At 45.1% G+C, this 20,908-nt stretch overlaps 1 protein-coding gene across 1 annotated transcript in view; it reads right to left on the reverse strand.

Annotated features, from left to right (window-relative positions):
• The window catches only part of cacna1db (calcium channel, voltage-dependent, L type, alpha 1D subunit, b), a 760,213-nt gene that overhangs the window by 96,449 nt on the left and 642,856 nt on the right, over nucleotides 1-20,908 (reverse strand). The window contains exon 39 of the mRNA XM_070894765.1: nucleotides 7,914-8,044. Coding sequence (XP_070750866.1) covers nucleotides 7,914-8,044 — 131 coding nt within the window. The remainder of the gene's footprint in view (nucleotides 1-7,913; nucleotides 8,045-20,908) is intronic.

Here is a 20,908-nt window from a genome sequence, read left to right on the forward strand (position 1 = left end):
GCATTCTGGATCTAACCACTGCCACTTCGCCTTTGCACCTGCTGCTTCTGCACCCCATCCATCCGAGACAACTGCTGCCTATGCAGGAGTGTTGCAGTCCGCAGCCGGGCCTTCCAGTCCCAGAGCTGGTCAGGGGCGTCCTGCTAGGCCATCTGAAGTCTCTGCGCCACAGACGGAGCAGTCTTCAAGCAGCCATGCTGCAGGCACTGTGGCCACATTAAGGAGGACCAGTAGGCATGGGAGGAGGGAAAAGGGAAGGGATGGCAAATATGGGAGTAAGTCCCAATAAGTAATTATCGCAACATGGCTATATCGCCACATCTTTTATGAATATTAAAGTACGTGTATATTGTTGGCATACATGTATATTGTTGGCATATCATGGTTATTATATGTGGAAGGTTCTTTGGAGAAATATTGTTCATGGACGTTGCGGTTTTATTTCAGACGGGAGGTTGTTTGTATATATATTGTTGCACTTGCTTGTGGGTTATTATGTTTCCAGGGGTCTTGGTTCATTGCTAATTAGTTGGTGATGATGGTTCTGTGTTGTGCTGGTTGAGAGTACACTCTTGTTGAAGATAATAAATTAATGATTTGATCTTTGGATTATTGCGATGTATATACATTGAGATTTGCAGGGTGCCAGCGATGTGACTACGATGGGCACTCGCCATGTGTTGCATCATTCATTGGAATCGCTGCATGATGAGGTGCTAACATGCTGCCCTTGCAGCGGCAACAGTCTCACGATGCCTCCTCTGTGGCTGTTGATCCTCCTCTTGGACTGCATCGCCATGTTGTGCCTCCTGAGCATCCTCTCCCTCTTCCTCCTCCTGAGGTGCAGCTGCCATCCCCGATGGCAATGCCTGGGCCCTCATGATGGCCAGGTTGTGCAGCATGCAGTAGACAACAGTAAACATGGAGACTCGATCAGGGGAGTACTGAAGGGTCCCTCCAAAGCGGTCAAGGCAACGGAACCACTGCTTCAGCATCCCGATAGTCTGTTCTACGACATTTCTGGTGGCAGCATGGCTTTCGTTGTAGCACTGCTCAGCAGGGGTGGTGGGGCTGCAGAGGGGTGTCATCAGCCAGGTGGCTAGAGCATAGCCTTTGTCACCGAGCAGCCAGCCGTGACCCACATATGACGACTGAAAGAGTCCTGGCACAGTGCTCTCCTGCAGGATAGTGGGCATTCACAACGAGGATGAGCTGCCTGTGGTCGCACACCAACTGAACATTGAGCGAATGGCAGCCCTTGCGGTTCCAAAACACCTCCACAGCCCGCAATGCCACGCGAGTACCGTCAATGGTGCCCTGAACCGTGGGGAAACCTGCTATCCTGGCGAAGCCACATGAGCGCTCCTCTTGTTTCTCCCTTGTCATGCTAAAGTTGATGTAGTCCATTCTCCTGCTGTATAGAGTGTCTGTGACCTGCCAGCTGCAGCAATGCACAGCAAACTGCATGATGTTGCAGATATCCCCTCCTGGAGCCAGGAAAGAGCCAGTGGCGTAGAAGCTCAGCGCTACTGTGACCTTCACTGCCACTGACAGCAAAATCCTGGTCTTGATGTGAGCCTCTAGGTCTGGGTGCAGGAGGTGGCAGAGCTCCGTGACCACCTTCCTGTGAAATCGCAGCCTTCTTAGACACTGCTTCTCTGACATATTTATGTCGTAGAAGTGCTCCCTGGGGTGGGTAAGACCTCCTATTCTGACCTCTGCAGCCTCTCCTCGTGCCTGGCCCTACATTGCCCATATTCTGTCTCTGCAGCCGGTGCCTACCAATTAATCGCCAGCGCTGCCCCCATCAAAATGCAGAGCTTCAAACTGCTAGGTTATTGGTAACTGTAACAAATGAGCAGCTGCAGGAAGCCAAGAGCTACGCACTCTGCTAGTGGAATTGGTAGCACTCACTGTGACCTCTGTGACTCGGTTGCTCATCCCTTTAAATACCGGTCCAGCAGTGCCCCATGCTGGTATGAAGGCTTGCTTTTTCTGGCAAGTTGCGCACCAGGCGGTAGGTGAGGTGCAAAACACGAATTTCGCATTCAGGGCGCTAACGGGTCGTTACACAGATACTCATGTCACAATTTGCTTGGTGCTAAAGAGTGAGGTGGTAACTGTTAGCACCGCCGCTAAAGTCAACCGAATTTCGCAACAGCCGCCAATACCGTCGCACCTGGACGGTAAGTCATGAGCAACGCTTTACCATCATTACTGGGCACTAACCATCAAATTTCGAGACCTGAAAGCTTTTGTTTCAACAAGAAACCCACTGGCTGCCAAAATAAGACGAAGTTACTGACTTAACTTGAAGCTTTCTTTTGAGGAATGAAAACTCTAAATTCAAAAATGTTTTGAATGTTGGCTTGGGTTTAGACGATGCATGTGGCAGTAGTTGCATGTTTAATCTCATGTATGCAGCTTGTCATATTTCTCAATGATGAACAGATAGCATATTAAGGCTATGGAACAAAAACAGTGGAAATCTCCCACAAGTAAGGCTGACCTGATCACAGGTAGCAGCTGGTCCAGGATTTGATGCTTTCAAGCAAGAACCAACAGAATATCTATTAATGCGTTAAAAGTAATGTGCATAGTGTGCATCACATTTGAAATGTGTTCGTAACACAAACAATTTGTAATGCCTTCTCGAAGCAAAACGCTGCAATTTTATATATATGGAAACTTCATCCCTCCCTTTCACGTGACTCCTCCTGAAAAAGAACTATAGGTACAATCTAAAAATATCCATATCCTTTGACTCACCTTGAGCAATGCTACAGGAGATACACTATTTTTCTCTAACGGTCTAAGGGACTAGTAAATAAACAAACAGTTTTGAAATTCACTGGTGCACAGCTTTAAACAGTAAATCACACAGATGTACACCAGGAACACTTGGAATGGAAATTAAATTGTGCCCAGTGTCAGGTGCAAAGTCAGCGATGAGGCGGCAATCCACGCTCATACCAGGAGGCCTGAGGATGATCTAAAATTGGGCCTCAGGTCTCATCTAAATAACATGGGCAAGCCTGTCCCTCCACAGACAGCTTGCCTTTCCGTTGGTTCGAATTTTGGGCTGCCTGCCTTGCTGGCAGTGGCCTTCAGGTAAGTGCCGGGGGGATGGGGGGGGCATGGGTAGGGAATGGGAGGGGGGTTGATTGCAGACCAGTAGTAGCCTTCAGGAGGGCTGTGGAGCAGGGAGGTGCACTCCTGCTCCTCCTGACTTCACAAGAACATTTCATTAAAAAAAAATAACTCACCTTTAGTTGCCAGCTACTGCTTAGGCCGCAATGGCTGCTTAAGAATCCCGAGCAGGGCAGGCCTGACTCCTTTCCCGCACATTGCAGACCAGATTCATTAGATTTGGCAGGCATTAGATTCATTTATATTTCTCAGGGAACTGTTTTAGACGGCCACCACAGGCGTGTGAAAAATGGCACAACCCAATTTCGGGACGGATATTTTACAGGCGTTTTTGGGGTGCAGGATTAATGCCCATATTTGGGCCTCATTGCATCCATTTTGCACCTGTAAAATGGCACAAATAGGTTCAATTTGTACCCGTTGTAGTTTTCAATTAAATATTTTCTCACTCCATGGGGTTAGTTACCTGAGTGTTCAGTTCGTTGTCATATTGAAAAATAATTCAATAATTAAATAATAATAGTGTGGCTAGTTTGACTGACTGTTCCCCCTTTAATTTAAAGTCTGACCTGTTCTGAGATTTCTGCAGTCGTAGCTCATTCCTCTTCCTGTCCTGAATGAGATCTGTATCAACTTCTAGTACATGGTGACCTGGTGGGATTTACACCTTTTATTTTAGTTGTCATTGCTTTCTGTTTTGTAACAGTCTACAAGAAGTTAAGAATGGGAAAATTCCCTGTATATTCTCAATGGTGTTTGGCAAAATAACTAAGCTTAAACTGCAGGAATCTTTTATTCCTCTAAGAACTGTACTCATTTGTGCAGAAGAGTGTAACTTTCCCATCTTCAACTTGCAGATCCAGTTAAGATTTTCCATTTTCAAGGTTTATAATCAATACCTTCTACTAGTAAAATGAATTTTAAAATTTGATAATTAAACATTTCACTGGATTTTGAAATGTAATGGTATAATATGCATCCAAACTTTTGCATAATGATGTACTAATGTTATGTTAAATAAGCTTTTGTTTATTCATTTGTTTATACATTAATCAGTTGACCAGCTAATAGAGACCAAAATATAATCAGTGTTTGTTTTGTTATTCTAATAATATCACCAGTCTGTTGTGGAGCCAGAAATGAACAGCTAACTAAAATGTTTAGAGATGCTTACTGGCTCAAAGACTTTTGACATACTGAAAAACACCCAGGGACAAAAAAAGGGTAATATCTTATGCTGCATACTGCTAAACGTGATTTATGAAGCTGCATGTGTCTCCAAACGGTTGCCTATAAATCTCTGCTTGACTGATAATGGATGGAGTGGCTTTTTGCCAAGACAGTTTACAAGCTAATAATCTCTTATTTTACCATAACTGACTTGCCTTATGTATTAATTCCCATACACTATGGAAAAATAAACAATGATTTCTTGTTGATCTCTTCAGCTAAACAATCTCTTTATGCAGCGCTTTTTTGTGCAAACATTGTATTTAGATTGTATTAATGTCCATATAAAACAGATAGAATTTAATAAGATTGTGAAAAATAGCACAATACTGCCAGTGAAGTATCAGAAAAAAATACAACAAACCATCATGTCAGAGAGAGTTATTGCACAATTATAGTTGATCAATTAACTTGGCCAACTGCAATTGGCAATTACAGGTATCTTTAATTTTATAGGCTCAAAATTACTGTTTGTGATACGAGTGCTTAACAAGCTCACACAATGTTTCTTTGCTATTTTAATAGAGGCATTAACTCAACTAAACTAAACAGGCTACCACCACTGTTAAAAAGGCCAGCAAAGAAATATCATATACCGACATCATAAACAGCAATTTCTAAGTTTATATGTCTCCATTGGATCATTGAGCTAAAGATGGCAGCAATTTTACAAATACGTGTTAATCCATTCGTGGTAAGCAACATTTATGCATCAATCATTTTCCATATGATTTCATATTCAGTGTTGGACTCATAATGCAATCGAAGTTATTAAAAATTGCTAAATAATGAATTTGGTTTGCAATACCCAGAGCTACTCAAGTTTCCAAGCACAGATATGGATCATTATCAATAATTATTTTAAAGCTGACCGAGGGAGCAACAATGCAAGCATGCACATTCCATTCAAACTGTTCAAAATGCATATTCCCATAAATACTGTGTTCTGGCTTTATATTTTGCTGTTTTCCCATTTATTGCCAATGTAGGATAATTCATTTAAATTTTTATATCATGCAAAATAACGGCTGGAGATGCATTATAAAGGTGTACATAGTCTTCATATGAAGATGAATCAATTTGTCCATGAATGGCACAGCCGTGAGCATATATAAAAGCTGCACAAAAAAAACAAAAAAGGCTACATGCATCTCACCAATCCAACCCTCATAGTAACTTTTAGTTTTGCATACAATGCAGGATGATGCAAGAGATTTCACATATCACATCAACAATAATATGGCAACATATTACATTAACTCATTACTATAAAATTTGGTCCTGAAATTATGTAGTGGAATAGTAGCTTGATGTGTATGTCTGAAATTTTAGAGGAAATGTTAACCTATTTAAATAGGTGGTAACCTCTAAAACAGAAATTAGAACATTTTAGATGAATAGAGAGAGGCCGAAATTGGTCGTCCGCCCATTTCTCGGCAGTATGCTGGTGGTATGTCATTTCATACCGCCAGGTACCACTGGGATGGAGTGTTTGCGATTTTCACCAGTTTTTTCTCGGCGGTATGCCGAGCGGAGTGCAGCTGGCGGTGTGCGGGCGGTGAGTCCTTTTCACTCAGGAATCTCCAGGTCCTGAGTTCTGCGCACGTGCATGCTGCTGTGAAGCTCCGCCCCCCGAGAGACACAGACAAGAATCGCCAGAGACTGCCGGTGTGAGAGTGCTGTGCAGGTATGTGGGGAGGAGGGATGGGGGTGTCGCTTCTTAGGGAGGAGATCGCTATTTGGGTTGAGATCACTACTTGGGGGGAGGGGCAGGGGGGAAGATTGCTATTTGTGGGGGAGATCGCTGCTTGGGCGGGGGGGGGGCGGAGAGATCGCTGCGCGGGGTGAGGGGGGGTGGGGAGATCACTTCTTGGTGTGGGGGGGGGGGGAGAGAAATAATTTCTTGGGGAGTGATCACAACCTGGGGATGAGATCGTTAATTGTGGGGGGGAGATCGCTATTTGGGGGGGGGGGGGGGGAAGAGAGATCGCTACTGGGGGGGGGGAGATCGCTACTTTGAGGGGGGGGGGAAGAGAGATCGCTACTTGGGGGGGGGGGGAGATCGCTACTTTGGGGGGGGGAAGAGAGATCGCTACTTGGGGGGGGGGATCGCTAATTGAGGGGGGGAGAAGAGATTGCTAATTGGGGGGGGGGGATGAGATCGCTAATTGGGAGGGAGAGATCGCTAATTGGGGAGGGGAAGAGATCGCAAATTGGGGGGGAGTGATCGCTAATTTTGGGGGGAAGAGATCGCTAATGGGGGGGAGAGATCGTTAATTGGGGGGGGTAGGGGAGATCACTACTCGGGGGGGGGGAAGAGACCGCTACTTGGGGGGGGCGATCGCTACTTGGGGGGGAGGGATCACTTCTTGGGGGTGAGATCGCTACCTGAGGGTGAGATCGTTAATTGGGAGGGGGTGGGGGAGAGATTGCTACTTGCAGGGGGGGGGGGGGGTGCGGAGATCGCTGTTGGGGGAGGGGGCGATCGCTGTGTGGGAGGTGGGGAGATCGTTACTTGGGGGGGGGGGGAGATCACTATTGGGGGGGAGGAGATCGATACTTGGGGGGGGATCGCTACTTGGGGGGGGGGGAAGATCGCTATCGGTGGGGGGTGGGGAGATTGCTACTTGTGGGGGGGGGGAGATCGCTACTTGGGTGGGGGGGGAGATCACTATTGGGAGGGGGGAGGAGATCGATACTTGGGGGGGATCGCTACTTGGGGGGGGGAAAGAGAGATCACTGCTTGGGGGTGGGAGAGATCGCTGCTTGGCGGGGGGGAGAGATCGCTACTTGCGGGGGGGAGAGATCGCTACTTGCGGGGGGGAGAGATCGCTACTTGCGGGGGGGAGAGATCGCTGTTTGGGGGGGGGAGAGATCGCTACTTGGCGGGGGGGAGAGATCGCTACTTGCTGGGGGGGGGGGGTGATCACTGTGTGGGGGGGGGATCGCTACTTGGGCGGGTGGGGCGGGGGAGATCGCTATTGGGGGTGGAGGAGATCGCTGTGGGGGGGGGATCGCTACTTTGGCGGGGGGGTGGGGGGAGTGGGAGATCGGTACCGGGGGGGAGATCGCTATTGGGGGGGAGGAGATTGCTGTGGGGAGGGAAAAACAGATCGCTGTGGGGGGAGGGATCAGATCGCTGTGGGGGGAAAAACAATTCGCTGTGGGGGGGGGGTAGAGACTGGGGGGGGTGGTGGAAGAAACTGGCAGGCGGCGACGGATAAAAAAAATTTCACAGGTGAAGATTCATGACGCCGACTGAAGATCGACTTAAAAGCACCTTTTCCAGGGTGGTCAACAGGGTCGGTGGTACGTCGGTGGTAAGTCATCAATTTTGCGATTTTGGGCAGTATGCGGTATGTCGGCCAATTTTGGGCCCATAGAGTACATACACTACTATCACATAGCATAATTTAAAGGCCTTGATGATTAAAATCCAATGCTATAATTGTGCAGATTGTGTATGCCCTTTAATCAATCACTTTACAAGCACTTTTAAAAACATACCTTACAACTTATCAAATGAATCTCACCTGTAGAGCAACTGTAGTGTTCTTTGTAGGTTGCTTTCCTACCAAGCCTTGTTCCTTGCGTCGCTTGAATTTCCTAAAGTAGTCCTGTATCAGGAAGGTGGCATAGAACTTCCCCACGGTTACCTCATCATCTATGTGAATAGACCAAACAGATTCCTCCTTTTTCAGAACAATAGCTTCTTTCTAATCATCCTGGAACTTTGTAGTTTGGCTGCTTTCTGTAAACCTATGTTCTAAACCTTATAATAATGTGTGTTATGTTAAATGATAACAAAAAAATTATACGCTAAAGATTAAACTTGAAGGAATTAAATGTAAGAATTATACAGCACAAAATATAAACTTTTGCATGTAGCTTATTAGCAAAATAATTAAAGGTGAATAATACACATCACATTTCTCATCCAAAATTGGAATATGTGCTCTAAAATGGTAAAGCATATTACCCCTTTACTTTGTGCCATGCACTAAATGATGGGATTTTCTCTAATATTAAATGTAGTTAGACAGTTAGCTATATTTGCAGTATACAGTGACAATGGGGCCAAGTTTCGGCCTGAGTTGCTCTTGTTTTTTTGGAGCAACTGGTTTAGAATGGAGTTTCTTAGAAATTGCAATTCTCGGCATTTAGTTTGCTCCAGTTCTAGTCAGTTAGAACAGTTTCAGTTTGGAACAGATTTTCTTTTCAAAAGGGGGCGTGTCTGGCCACTTATGCCCGTTTTGAAAGTTTGGGCAGTGAAAACTTACTCCAAACTAACTTAGAATGGAGTAAGTGTAGATTTTTGTACGCTCAGAAAAACCTTGCCTACACTTAGAAAATCAGGCGTAGGTTACAAATCAGGCGGGGGGAAGGGGGTGGGGCGGGGAAGGGTATAAACATTAAACACTTCAGTTTTAAAAATAAAGAGCCATCATCAATAATAAATGATAAATACATCAATAAATCAACTAATAAATCAATCAAAAAAAATTAATAAAAATGTTTTAAAATTTAAAAAAAATAATAATTTTCTATTCACCGACTGCAGCACCAGGAGCCCTCCAACAGCGTGCGGGGACGGGGCCCCCCCGAGTGTGTCTCTCTCTGTCTCTGTCAGTGTCTCTCTCTCTCTCACTCTCTGTCTGTCAGTGTCTACGTGTTTCTGACAGCGAGGGGAGGGGGGGGGAGGAGGAGGAGGGGGGGAGGAGAGGGAAGGAGGGAGGGAGGGGGAGAGGGGAGGGAGGGGGAGAGGGGAGGGAGGGGGAGAGGAGAGGGAGGAGTCTGAACGGGCCCGGCCGACGTGAAGAAGCCGGGCCCAAGACTTTGGGGGGGGGAGCGGAGCGGGAGCTGGAGGGGGGGTCGGAGCGGGAGCTGGGTATGGGGTCGGAGCGGGAGCTGGGGGTGGGGGGTTCAGAGCGGGAGCAGAGGGGTGGGGGTCGGAGCGGGTGCTGGGGGGGAGCGGAGCGGGAGCTGGGGGGGAGCGGAGCAGGAGCTGGGGGGGGGAGCGGAGCAGGAGCTGGCGGGGGAGCGGAGCAGGAGCTGGCGGGGGGGGAGGGTCGGAGCGGGAGCTGGGGGGGGGGGAGTGGGCAGCAGAGCAGGAGCTGGGGGGGTTGAGAGAGCCAGCTGAACAGGGGAGGAAGCTGGAGCCAGAGCAGGAGCTGGACGAGGGAGGTGCAACCTGATCTTCGCCGCCCCAGCGAGCCCATTCGGCCAGGGCTAGGGGCGGCGTGCTTCGGGCCCCTCCCACACAGTTTTGGGTGCCTGGAGCTACTACACATGCGCGCCCACTGTAACGCGCCTGTGCAGAGGTCCCGGCACTGATTTCAGCGCAGGGACCTGGCTCCACTCCCCACAGCTCGTGCTGCGCCGCACCAAGCTCCAAAGGACCTGCAGGGAGCCGGAGAATCTGAAGGTATTTTTTTGACACACTTTTGGGCACGAAAAACGGGCGTCCAGGTCGGGGCTGCGCCGTTCTAGGCACGGCCCGAAACTTGGGCACCATATTTGCAGCTGTTCTATAGTTCTACAAATTTGAAATGAACTGCAAATATCACTTGATAATCTGTTTGGAACTCTGCTATGTTGGTTAAATATAGTATCAATAAAGCCTTCTGTATGACAGAAATTGGGTATAAAAAAAAGTTGTTTAAAAACACTACATTCACATCTTGTATCAACCTCAAAATTATTTGCAGGTATTTATTTTAGCAATCTTCTCCTTTAGTTGTATTCATTTATCTAAAGTGATAAAGGCCACTGAGAGTGGCCCAATAATCAACAATGAAAAATGCACAAGCTGCCTGTGGTATGCAAAAAATTGTTAATGAGACTCGAGGACTAATTATGGGATGGTCTCAGGTCTCCCAGTTGTCATGCACACTGTCGGAACACTGCTGGTTATGGTCCCAAAAACAGACCGTAATCAATTGCCACTCCATTGTTCCTTTAAGGATGGAAAATCTTACAGAACAAGATGTTGTTTCATTTGACACATTACTTTTTATAAATTTTCTGTCGTACTATGAATAATTTTGCTAATATCATTATCAGTTCACAATGCTTAGTAGAAAGATAAAGAATGGAGTTGTACAGTTAAGAATGAAAATACATTCTATTTTCTAATTTTAAAGTATATCAAACATATTCAAAAATGTAATGTGTATTATTCACCTTCATGACTGATGTGAACTAAAATTGCAAAGCTGCAAAATTATTAGGCAGAAGGGCACAAACAGATGTTAGGCCAAGTGCACAAATAAAGTAGATCATTCAACTGACAATGGATCAAGTTGGTTTTGTTTATCTATTTTTTAAGTTGTTGCATCCATTTATGACTAAACAGTTAAGCACCTTTATCTCGAACTTATACGTAAGAAAGTTGGAAAAAATTGACAGATAATACATCACATCCTCAAGCTATGTAGGATACTTTCTTCTATTGAATTACAAGTGACTTTTAGAAACTTAGTAAATATTGCAGAAACCTCTTCTAAATTAAAAGTAAGTTTCAGTGCACCCCATTTTTCTGAGAGGAAAAAGCTGAATACCCTCATCCTTAAGTTGTGTGGGCCATCTGCAGTAAAATTCATGGGTCTGTGCCCAGCCACACTGCATCACTTGGGTTGGTGGATATTGGAAAATCGGACAGATCACAGTGCACGCCTGCAAATTAATCCATTCACTTTTCCTGACAAAATGGTTTTCCAATATTCACTGCACCCAGGAAATCCTGTGAGCCTGGGCGCAGACCCAAGAAGGTTCCCCTATAATTTTTGGGATGCTGTTAAGGCTGGCACAGAGTTTCATAATAGACATGATTGATGGGTAATGTTATTCAGTGATTGTTTTCACTCAGCCAGTCTCAACTCAGTTCCTAGTAAGCAGAAGTCCAAGACCTACAACTGCCCATTAAAAAATGTAAACTGGTTGTGTCATTCAAAGATAACAAGGACTGGGAAAGAAATAAAATTGTAACATGGTATCATGGGACATTTTCCTAACAATGGAGTTAGAGGCAAATCAAATTGCTCAGGGTAGCCTTGAGGAAGAGTTCATAGAGTGCATAAGGATGGGTTCCTTGAGCAGTATGTAACTGAACCAACCAGGGGGCAGGCTATCTTAGATCTGGTCCTGTGTAATGAGACAGGATTAATAAACGATCTCCTAGTAAAGGATCCCCTTGAAATGAGTGATCATAGCATGATTGAATTTCAAATTCAGATGGAGGGTGAGAAAGTTGGATCTCTAACCAGCGTACTAAGCTTAAATAAAGGAGACGATGAACGTAAGAGGACACAATTGGCTAAAGTGGATTGGGACAATAGATTAAAGTGTAGGACGGCTGATGAACAGTGGTATACGTTTAAGGAGATATTTCACAACTCTCAAGAAAAATATATTCCAGTGAGGAGGAAAGGGTGCAAGAGAAAAGATAGCCATCTGTGGCTAACTAAAGAAATAAAGGACGGTATCTAATTAAAAACAAGGGCATACAAAGTGGCCAAAACTAGTGGGAGGACAGAAGCTTGGGAAGCTTTTAAAAGCCAGCAGAGAATGACCAAAAAAATGATTAAGAAAGGGAAGATAGACTATGAAAATAAACTAACACGAAATATAAAAACAGATGGCAAGAGTTTCTGTAGGTATATAAAAAGGAAAAGAGTGGTTAATGTAAATGTTGGTCCCTTAGAGGACGAGACCGGGGAATTAGTAATGGGGAACATGGAGATGGCAGAAACTCTGAACAAATATTTTGTATCAGTCTTTACGGTAGAGGACACTCACAATATCCCAACAATGGATAGTCAACGTGTTATAGGGAGGGAGGAACTTAACACAATCACAATCACTAAGGAGGTGGTACTCAGTCAGATAATGGGACTAAAGGCAGATAAATCCCCTGAACCTGATGGCTAGCATCCTTGGGGCTTAAGAGAAGTAGCGGCAGGGATAATGGATGCACTGGTTGCAATTTACCAAAATTCCCTGGATTCTGGGGAGGTCCCAGCAGATTGGAAAACTGCAAATGTATCACCCCTATTTAAAAAAGGAGGCAGACAAAAAACAAGAAACTATAGACCAGCTAGCCTAACAACTGTCATTGGGAAAATAAGAACATAAGAACATAAGAAATAGGAACAGGCGTATGACCCCTTGACCCTGCTCCCCCATTCAATAAGATCATGGCTGATCTGATCATGGACTCAGCTCCACTTCCCCGCCCGCTCCCCATAACCCCTTATCCCCTTATCGTTTAAGAAACTGTCTATTTCTGTCTTAAATTTATTCAATGTCCCAGCTTCCACAGCTCTCTGAGGCAGCAAATTCCACAGATTTACAACCCTCTGAGTGGAAACATCCTCTCTGCATCCACCTTGTCAAGCCCCCTCATAATCTTATACGTTTCGATAAGATCATCCTCATTCTTCTGAATTCCAATGAGTAGAGGCCCAACCTAATCAACCTTTCCTCATAAGTCAACCCTCTCATCCCCAGAATCAACCTAGTGAACCTTCTCTGAACTGCCTCCAAAGCAAGTATATCCTTTTGTAAATATGGAAACCAAAACTGTGCGCGGTATTCCAGGTGTGGCCTGACCAATATCTTATATAGCTGTAGCAAGACTACCCTGCTTTTATACTCCATCCCCTTTGCAATAAAGGCCAAGATACCATTGGCCTTCCTGATCACTTGCTGTATCTGCATACTATCCTTTTGTGCAAGGGACTGCCTATGATGATGATGTCCATCAGAGATTATTTTTACTGAGTTATATTTCATTTTGTGCTTTTCACATCATGGTTTGGTTGTACTAATCCAGTTTGAGTTCTGTAACCTTGTTCTGTATATATTTTTTCAACTGAATTGCAAGAAAATCAGTACACGTGCAAAACTTAGCACATTAATGTTCAAAGCATTTGTATCGCTATGATGTTGTAATCTTAAAAGTCTCGACTGCATGCTCTCGGCGATATCAGGCAAAAACCAAGCACAGACAGCGGAAGGAGTGTGCGACAAACCAATCCCACCCACCCTTTCCTTTAACGACTGTCCCACCTGTGACACAGACTGTAATTCCCATATTGGACTATTCATGTCATCTAAGAACTCATTTTTAGAGTGAAAGCAAGTCTTCCTCGATTTCGAGGGGCTGCCTATGACTGACTGACCCCCAGTTCCCGGTGTACTGTGGCACTTTGCAATTTTTCATTATTAAAGAAGCAGTAGCAGGACATTTGGAAAAGCATAATTCGGTCAGACAGAGTCAGCATGGATTTATGAAGGGGAAGTCATGTTTGACAAATTTGCTGGAATTCTTTGAGGATATAATGAACAGGGTGGATAAAGAGGAACCAGTGGATGTGGTGTATTTTGACTTCCAGAAGGTATTTGACAAGGTGCCACATAAAAGGTTACTGTACAAGTTAAAAGTTCATGGGATTGGGGGTAATATATTAGCATGGATAAGGGATTGGCTAATGAAGCGTAAAAATAAAACGGGGAAGGTGGTTCAACCGTGGCTAACAAGGGAAATTAGGGATAGTGTTAAATCCAAGGAAGAGGCATATAAATTGGCCAGAAAAAGCAGCAAACCTGAGGATTGGGAGAAATTTAGAGTTCAGCAGAGGAGGACAAATAGAGTATGAGAGTAAGCTTGCAGGGAACATAAAAACTGACTGCAAAAGCTTCTATAGATGTGAAGAGAAAAAGATTAGTGAAGACAAATGTAGGTCCCTTGCAATCAGAGTCAGAGTGAATTTATAATGGGGAACAAAGAAATGGCAGACCAGTTGAACAAATACTTTGATTTTATCTTCACTAAGGAAGACACAAAAAACCTTCCAGAAATACTAGGGAACCGAGGGTCTAGTGAGAAGGAGGAACTGAAGGAAATCCTTATTAGTCAGTGTTGGGGAAATTGAAGGGACTGAAGGCCAATAAATCCCCAGGGCCTGATAGTCTGCATCCCAGAGTACTTAAGGAAGTGGCCCTAGAAATAGTGGATGCATTGGTGGTCATTTTCCAACATTCTATAGGCTCTGGATCAGTTCCAATGGATTGGAGGGTAGCTAATGTAACCCCACTTTTTAAAAAAGGAGGGAAAGAAAACAGGGAATTATAGACCAGTTAGCCTGACATCGATAGTGGGGAAAATGTTTGAATTAATTATTAAAGATGTAATAGCAGCGCATTTGGAAAGCAGTGACATTGGAAAGCATGGATTTATGAAAGGGAAATCATGCTTGACAAATCTTCGAGAATTTTTTGAGGATATAACTAGTAGAGTGCACAAGGGAGAACCAGTGGATGTGGTGTATTTGGACTTTCAAAAGGCTTTTGACAAGGTCCCACACAAGAGATTAATGTGCAAAATTAAAGCACATGGTATTGGGGGTAATGTATTGACGTGAATAAAGAACTGGTTGGCAGACAGGAAGCAAAGAGTGGGAATAAACGGGTCCTTTTCAGAATGGCAGGCAGTGACTAATGGGGTACCGCAAGGTTCAGTGCTGGGACCCCAGCTATTTACAATATACATTAATGATTTAGACAAAGGAATTGAATGTAATATCTCCAAGTTTGCAGATGACACTAAGCTGGGTGACAATGTGAGCTGTGAGGAGGATGTTAAGAGGCTGCAGGGTGACTTGGACAGGATAGGTGAGTGGGCAAATGCAGATGCAGTATAATGTGGGATAAATGTGAGGTTATCCACTTTGGTGGCAAAAACAGGAAGGCAGAATATTATCTGAATGGTGACAGATTAGGAAAAGGGAAGGTGCAACGAGACCTGGGTGTCATGGTACATCAGTCATTGAAAGTTGGCATGCAGGTACAGCAGGCGGTGAAGGCGGCAAATGGCATGTTGGCCTTCATAGCGAGAGGTTTTGCGTATAGGAGCAGGGAGGTCTTACTGCAGTTGTAGAGGGCCTTGGTGAGGCCACACCTTGAATACTGTGTACAGTTTTGGTCTAATCTGAGGAAGGACATTCTTGCTATTGAGGGAGTGCGTCGAAGGTTCACCAGACTGTTTCCCGGGATGGCAGGACATATGAAGATTGGATTGACTAGGCTTATATTCACTGGAATTTAGAAGAATGAGAGGGGATCTCATAGAAACATAAAATTCTGACGGGATTGGACAGGTTAGATACAGGAAGAATGTTCCCGATGTTGGGGAAGTCCAGAACCAGGGGTCACAGTCTACGGATAAGGGGTAAGCCATTTAGGACCGAGATGAGGAGAAACTTCTTCACTCAGAGAATTGTGAACCTGAGACATTCTCTACCACAGAAAGTTGTTGAGGCCAGTTCGTTAGATATATTCAAAAGGGAGTTACATGTGGCCCTTACGGCTATAGGGATCAAGAGGTATGGAGAGAAAGCAGGAATGGAGTACTCAAGTTGCAAAAATGATCAGCCATGATCATATTAAATGGTGGTATACGCTCGAAAGGCCAAATGGCCTACTCCTGCACCTATTTTCTATGTTTCTATGAACAGAAAACAGAGTGTCGGGATAAATGGTTCATTCTCGGGTTGGCAATCAGTAACTAGTGGGGTGCCGCAGGGATCAGTGCTGGGACCCCAACTATTTATAATCTATATTAAAGACTTGGAAGAAGGGACTGAGTGTAACGTAGCCAAGTTTGCTGACGATACAAGGAAGAAAAGCAATGTGTGAGGAGGACACAAAAAATCTGCAAAAGGACACAGACAGACTAAGTGAGTTGGCAAAAATTTGGCAGATGGAGTATAATGTTGGTAACTTTGGCAGAAAAAAAATCAAAGAGCAAGTTATTATTTAAATGGAGAAAGATTGCAAAGTGCTGCAGTACAGCAGGACCTGAGGGTACTTGTGCATAAAACACAAAAGGATAGTTTGTAGGTACAGCAAGTGATCAGGAAAGCCAATGGAATCTTGGCCTTTATTGCAAAAGGGATGGAGTATAAAAGCAGGGAAGTCTTGCTACAGATATACAGGGTATTGGTGAGGCCACACCTGGAATACTGCATGCAGTTTTGGTTTCCATATTTACGAAAGTATATACTTGCTTTGGAGGCAGTTCAGAGAAGGTTCACGAGGTTGATTCCGGAGATGAGGGGGTTGACTTATGAGGAAAGATTGACTAGGTTAGGCCTCTACTCATTAGAATTCAGAAGATTGAGAGGTGATCTTATCGAAATGTATGAGAATATGAAGGGGCTTGACAAGGTGGATGCAGAGAGGATGTTTCCACTGATGGGGGAGACTAGAACTAAGGAGCATAATCTTAGAATAAGGGGCCGCCCATTTAAAAATGAGATGAGGAGGAATTTCTTCTCTGAGGGTTGTAAATCTGTGGAATTCGCTGCCTCAGAGAGCTGTGGAAGCTGGAACATTGAATACACTTAACACAGAGATAGACAGTTTCTTAACCGTTAAGAGAATAAGGGATTGTGGGAAGCGGGCAGGGAAGTGGACGAGTGCACGATCGGATCAGCCATGATTGTATTAAATGGCGGAGCAGGCTCGAGGGGCCGTATGGCCTACACCTGCTCCTATTTTTTATGTAGACATATTAGCCTAGAAAGTATTGTTAATAATAACACAGACTAATGTTTATATGTATGATATTTCTTTATCCGTTATTTTAGAGGGGGCATTAACCATTTAAAATAAATGGGATAAATCTCCAATTAATACAGTGGTTTAGAGAATTTCATACTAACATGTTAAACATTCGTTCACTGGTACCATCAACTGTACTTTCTGGTTATTCTTATAGCAGAGTAGAATAAGCTTTTTACATTGTCCATTCCATGCAATGAATAACCTGTGGGTAGTTGACTTCACCAGCAAGTGCCAAAAGTACAAAACTGTGTTCAGTTCCTTGGCACTGTCATTCCCAACCTTACTGAGCACAAAAAATTATCAAAAATATATCATGAATAATGTAAATACTGTTACAATAGAGATTTTTGACGATAATATAGATTATAAAAGTCAAATGCACCTGTTATCCAGTCATTCCTGTTAAGTAAACCTTGTATGAAGTATTTATACTAATTCCAACTGGTAATAAGCACCCAAGAACTAAACTCATGAATCCAGCTCTAAAAACAACTTAGATAAAAGGCTGATTGCTTTCTTTACAACTGCAACTATTGGATGACAATAGCACTAAGTTATAGAAAATGTATTCAAAGAACCATACTGATTAAGCTTTTCTTGTACCTAAAAAATTACATAGTATTTATCGCATAGAAGCAGGCCATTCAGCCCAACAGGTCTATGCCGGTGTTATGCTCCACATAAGCCTCCTCCCATCCTTCTTCATCTAACCTCATCAACATATCCTTCTAATCCTTCCCGCCTCATGTACTTGTTGCTTCCCTTTAAATGCATCACATCTAAACTTATCCAAAGCATAACTGCATTTTATAAACCACATGCAAATGCAAAGAGTGCCGTGCGTGGTGGTCGAGGTAGCCTCTTGAGCGAAATTCCGCTCTTTGTTTTTTTTTCACTCGGATGCGGAAGTCGCTCTTAATGGGGGCGGATATGCGGCGGTGACGCCACTAGAGGGGAGGAAGTTGGGGGTGGTGCGAAGTCCTACCGCGATAACGTCATCATGGCGCCGCGTCACCATGGATCTCCCCTTCAATTAAAGGGGAGAGCCTGCGCGATCTTTAAACTTCGGTCCACTGGGCCATCAGGGAGGGTTTCAGCCGGACAAAAAATAGTGACCGCGGCTCAAGGCCCTCCCTTTAAGGGCGTATAGGGAACACCAGCCACTACAGCTTTGCGACCCACAAAGCTTTTGGTGGAATCGCCCCCGCCAACCTTGCTCTTTTAGGGCAATTTCCCCCGTGGGGCAATAAGGGATCAGCATGGACGCCGATGATATCATCGCTGTGTGCGCCGCAGCCCGGGGCGGAAACTACGGGGCGTGGCACAAAGCTGTCCCGGGGGCAATTCCAGCCGGGTGATTTCCGGCGCCAGCCCCGGGAGAAAAATCTTTCGGGAGGCCTGACATGCCTTTGGAATGGGGCAATTTCGGCCCCCATATCTAGTCTCCAGTTGCCTGGAGTGGAGTTGGAATACTACCACTAGGTTAAGGGCTCATTCCACTTGCATTATATAGTGCCTTTAATGCAGAAAAACATACCAAGGTACTCCATAGAGGTGTAATCAGATAAAAATAGATACCAAGGCAAAAAAGATATTAGTAGGAGTGACCAAAGGCTTGGTGAAAGAACTAGGTTTTAAGGAAGGGAGGGAAGTGGTGGAGGGTTTCAGTGAGGGAATTCCAGATTATGGGATTGAGACAACTGAAAGCACGACAACCAATGGTGAGAAAAATGGAGGATGGGATGCACAAAAGGTCAGTGTCAGAAGAATGCGGAGTTCAGCCAGGAGTAATAGGGCTGGAGGAGGTTAAACGGATAGGGAAAGGTAAGGCCATAAAGGGATTTAAACGCAACAATGAGAATTTTAAATGTGAGATGTTGGGGGACAGTGAGCCAATATAGGTCAGCAAGGATAAGGGTGAGGTGTGAGCATGACTTGAAGCAGGATAGGATACAGTCAGCAGAGTTTTACAATGCATGGAGGATGGGAGGCTGGCCAGGAGAACTGTCATGTAGGTACATTCTGTTTGTAGCCATCAGATGGCGTTATTGTTAGAGGCCACTGAGCAGCATGTATAAAAGGCCAGCCATTTTGAGAGTTAGGCACTTTGGGCCTGAATAAAGCAGAGCAACGGTTGTACTTGCTTAATTAAACAGTAGTCAGTTTGAACCTTTAGTGCATACATAACATTTGGCGACGAGAATACAAGAACTTTTGTTTGCAAAATGAGCACGATTGGATTTTTAGAACGATTCGTGGAGGGAGAAGATTGGGCAGACTTTGTGAGCTGTTTGAACCAGTACTTCGTGGCCAACAAAATGAAGGGGGTCAACGATGCAGATCGGCGCTGGGCTGTGTTCCTCACTGTGTGCGGTTCAAAGATCTACGGTCTGATAAAGAATCCACTCATGCCTAGTGATCCAACAGAGAAAATGTACGAGGTATTGTGTACATTGGTACGGGAGCACCTCAAGCCAGACGACGGCATCACCATCTCGAGATACAGGTTTTATACACCCGTTCGATCGGAGGGCCAGAGCGCGGCGGAATTCGTTGCCGACCTGAGACGTCTAGCGGGACCGAGCAAGTTCGGGACGGTGTTGGCAGACATGCTGCGGGACTTCTTTGTTATTGGGATCAACCACGAGGTGATCCTGCGCAAACCTCTGGCAGTGGAGGAGTTGGATTTAAAAAGGGCCATCCAGATCGCTCAATCATGTATGATGACGGACAGGAGTCTAAAGCAAATAGCGGTGAAGAACCGAACCTCGGCAAGTACTGTAAATGCGATTGATTCGCCGTTCGGCAGAGCGGCACATGGCAGGGCCTATCCGGCTGCGTTCGTGAAATCTGTGACTGCCCAAGGTTTGCCAGCGGGAATGTATCCGACTTCTCCGTGTTGGCGTTGTGGGGGAAATCATCGGCACCAGCAGTGCCGATTTAAGCAATATAATTGCAAAGGCTGTCTGGGAGTGGGGCATCTCCAGCGCAAGTGTCCGCAGATGAGCAAGCGAGCTCCGACACACCACGAGGAGGATGAGAGTCAGACTAGCGCGGATCTGAATATGCAATCAGAGATGCCAGAGGAGGAAGTGTATGGACTGTACTCCTTCATAACCAAGAGTAAACCAATTTTGATTAACGTGAAGTTTAACGGAATACTAGTATCGATGGAACTGGATATGGGGGTGAGTTAATCGATCATGAATGAGAGGGCATTGTATAAGCTGTGGGATACTAAGACTGTGAGGCCCAGGCTAAACCCTGTTAACGCCAAGTTGCGCACGTGCACCAAAGAACTGCTAAAGGTGATTGGCAGTGCACAAATTAATGTGTCATATAACGGTGCGGTTCACCGAGTTACCGCTTTGGATTGTTCCAGGCAATGGCCCAACGCTGCTCGGCAGGAGCTGGTTGGAAAAAAATCAGATGCGACTGGAATGACAAAGGCGTTGTCATCGGAGGAAGATACACGTGCCCAAGTATTGACCAAGTTCCCCTCGCTGTTCGAACCGGATATCGGCAACTTCACAGGAGCCAAGGTGCAGATCCACGTGGACTCAGATGCAAGACCCGTCCATCATAAAGTTTGGGCAGTGCCATATATGATGAGGGAGAAGGTCGAAATTGAACTGGGCAGACTCCAGCATGAAGGGACCATATCACAGGTTGAATTTAATGAATGGGCCAGCCCCACTGTTCCTGTGCTGAAAAGTGATGGCACGGTCAGAATCTGTGGAGACTACAAGGCTACGATCAACAGTGTTTAGAAACAAGATCAGTACCCGTAACGAAAGGCTGATGACTTGTTTGCAACGCTAGCCGGAGGGAAGTCATTCACAAAACTGGACTTAACGCCGGCCTATATGAAACAGGAGTTGGTCGAGACGTCGAAGAGACT

The sequence above is a fragment of the Pristiophorus japonicus genome, chromosome 12, assembly GCF_044704955.1.
Source record: "Pristiophorus japonicus isolate sPriJap1 chromosome 12, sPriJap1.hap1, whole genome shotgun sequence".
In the NCBI taxonomy this organism is placed as follows: Eukaryota; Metazoa; Chordata; class Chondrichthyes; family Pristiophoridae; genus Pristiophorus; species Pristiophorus japonicus.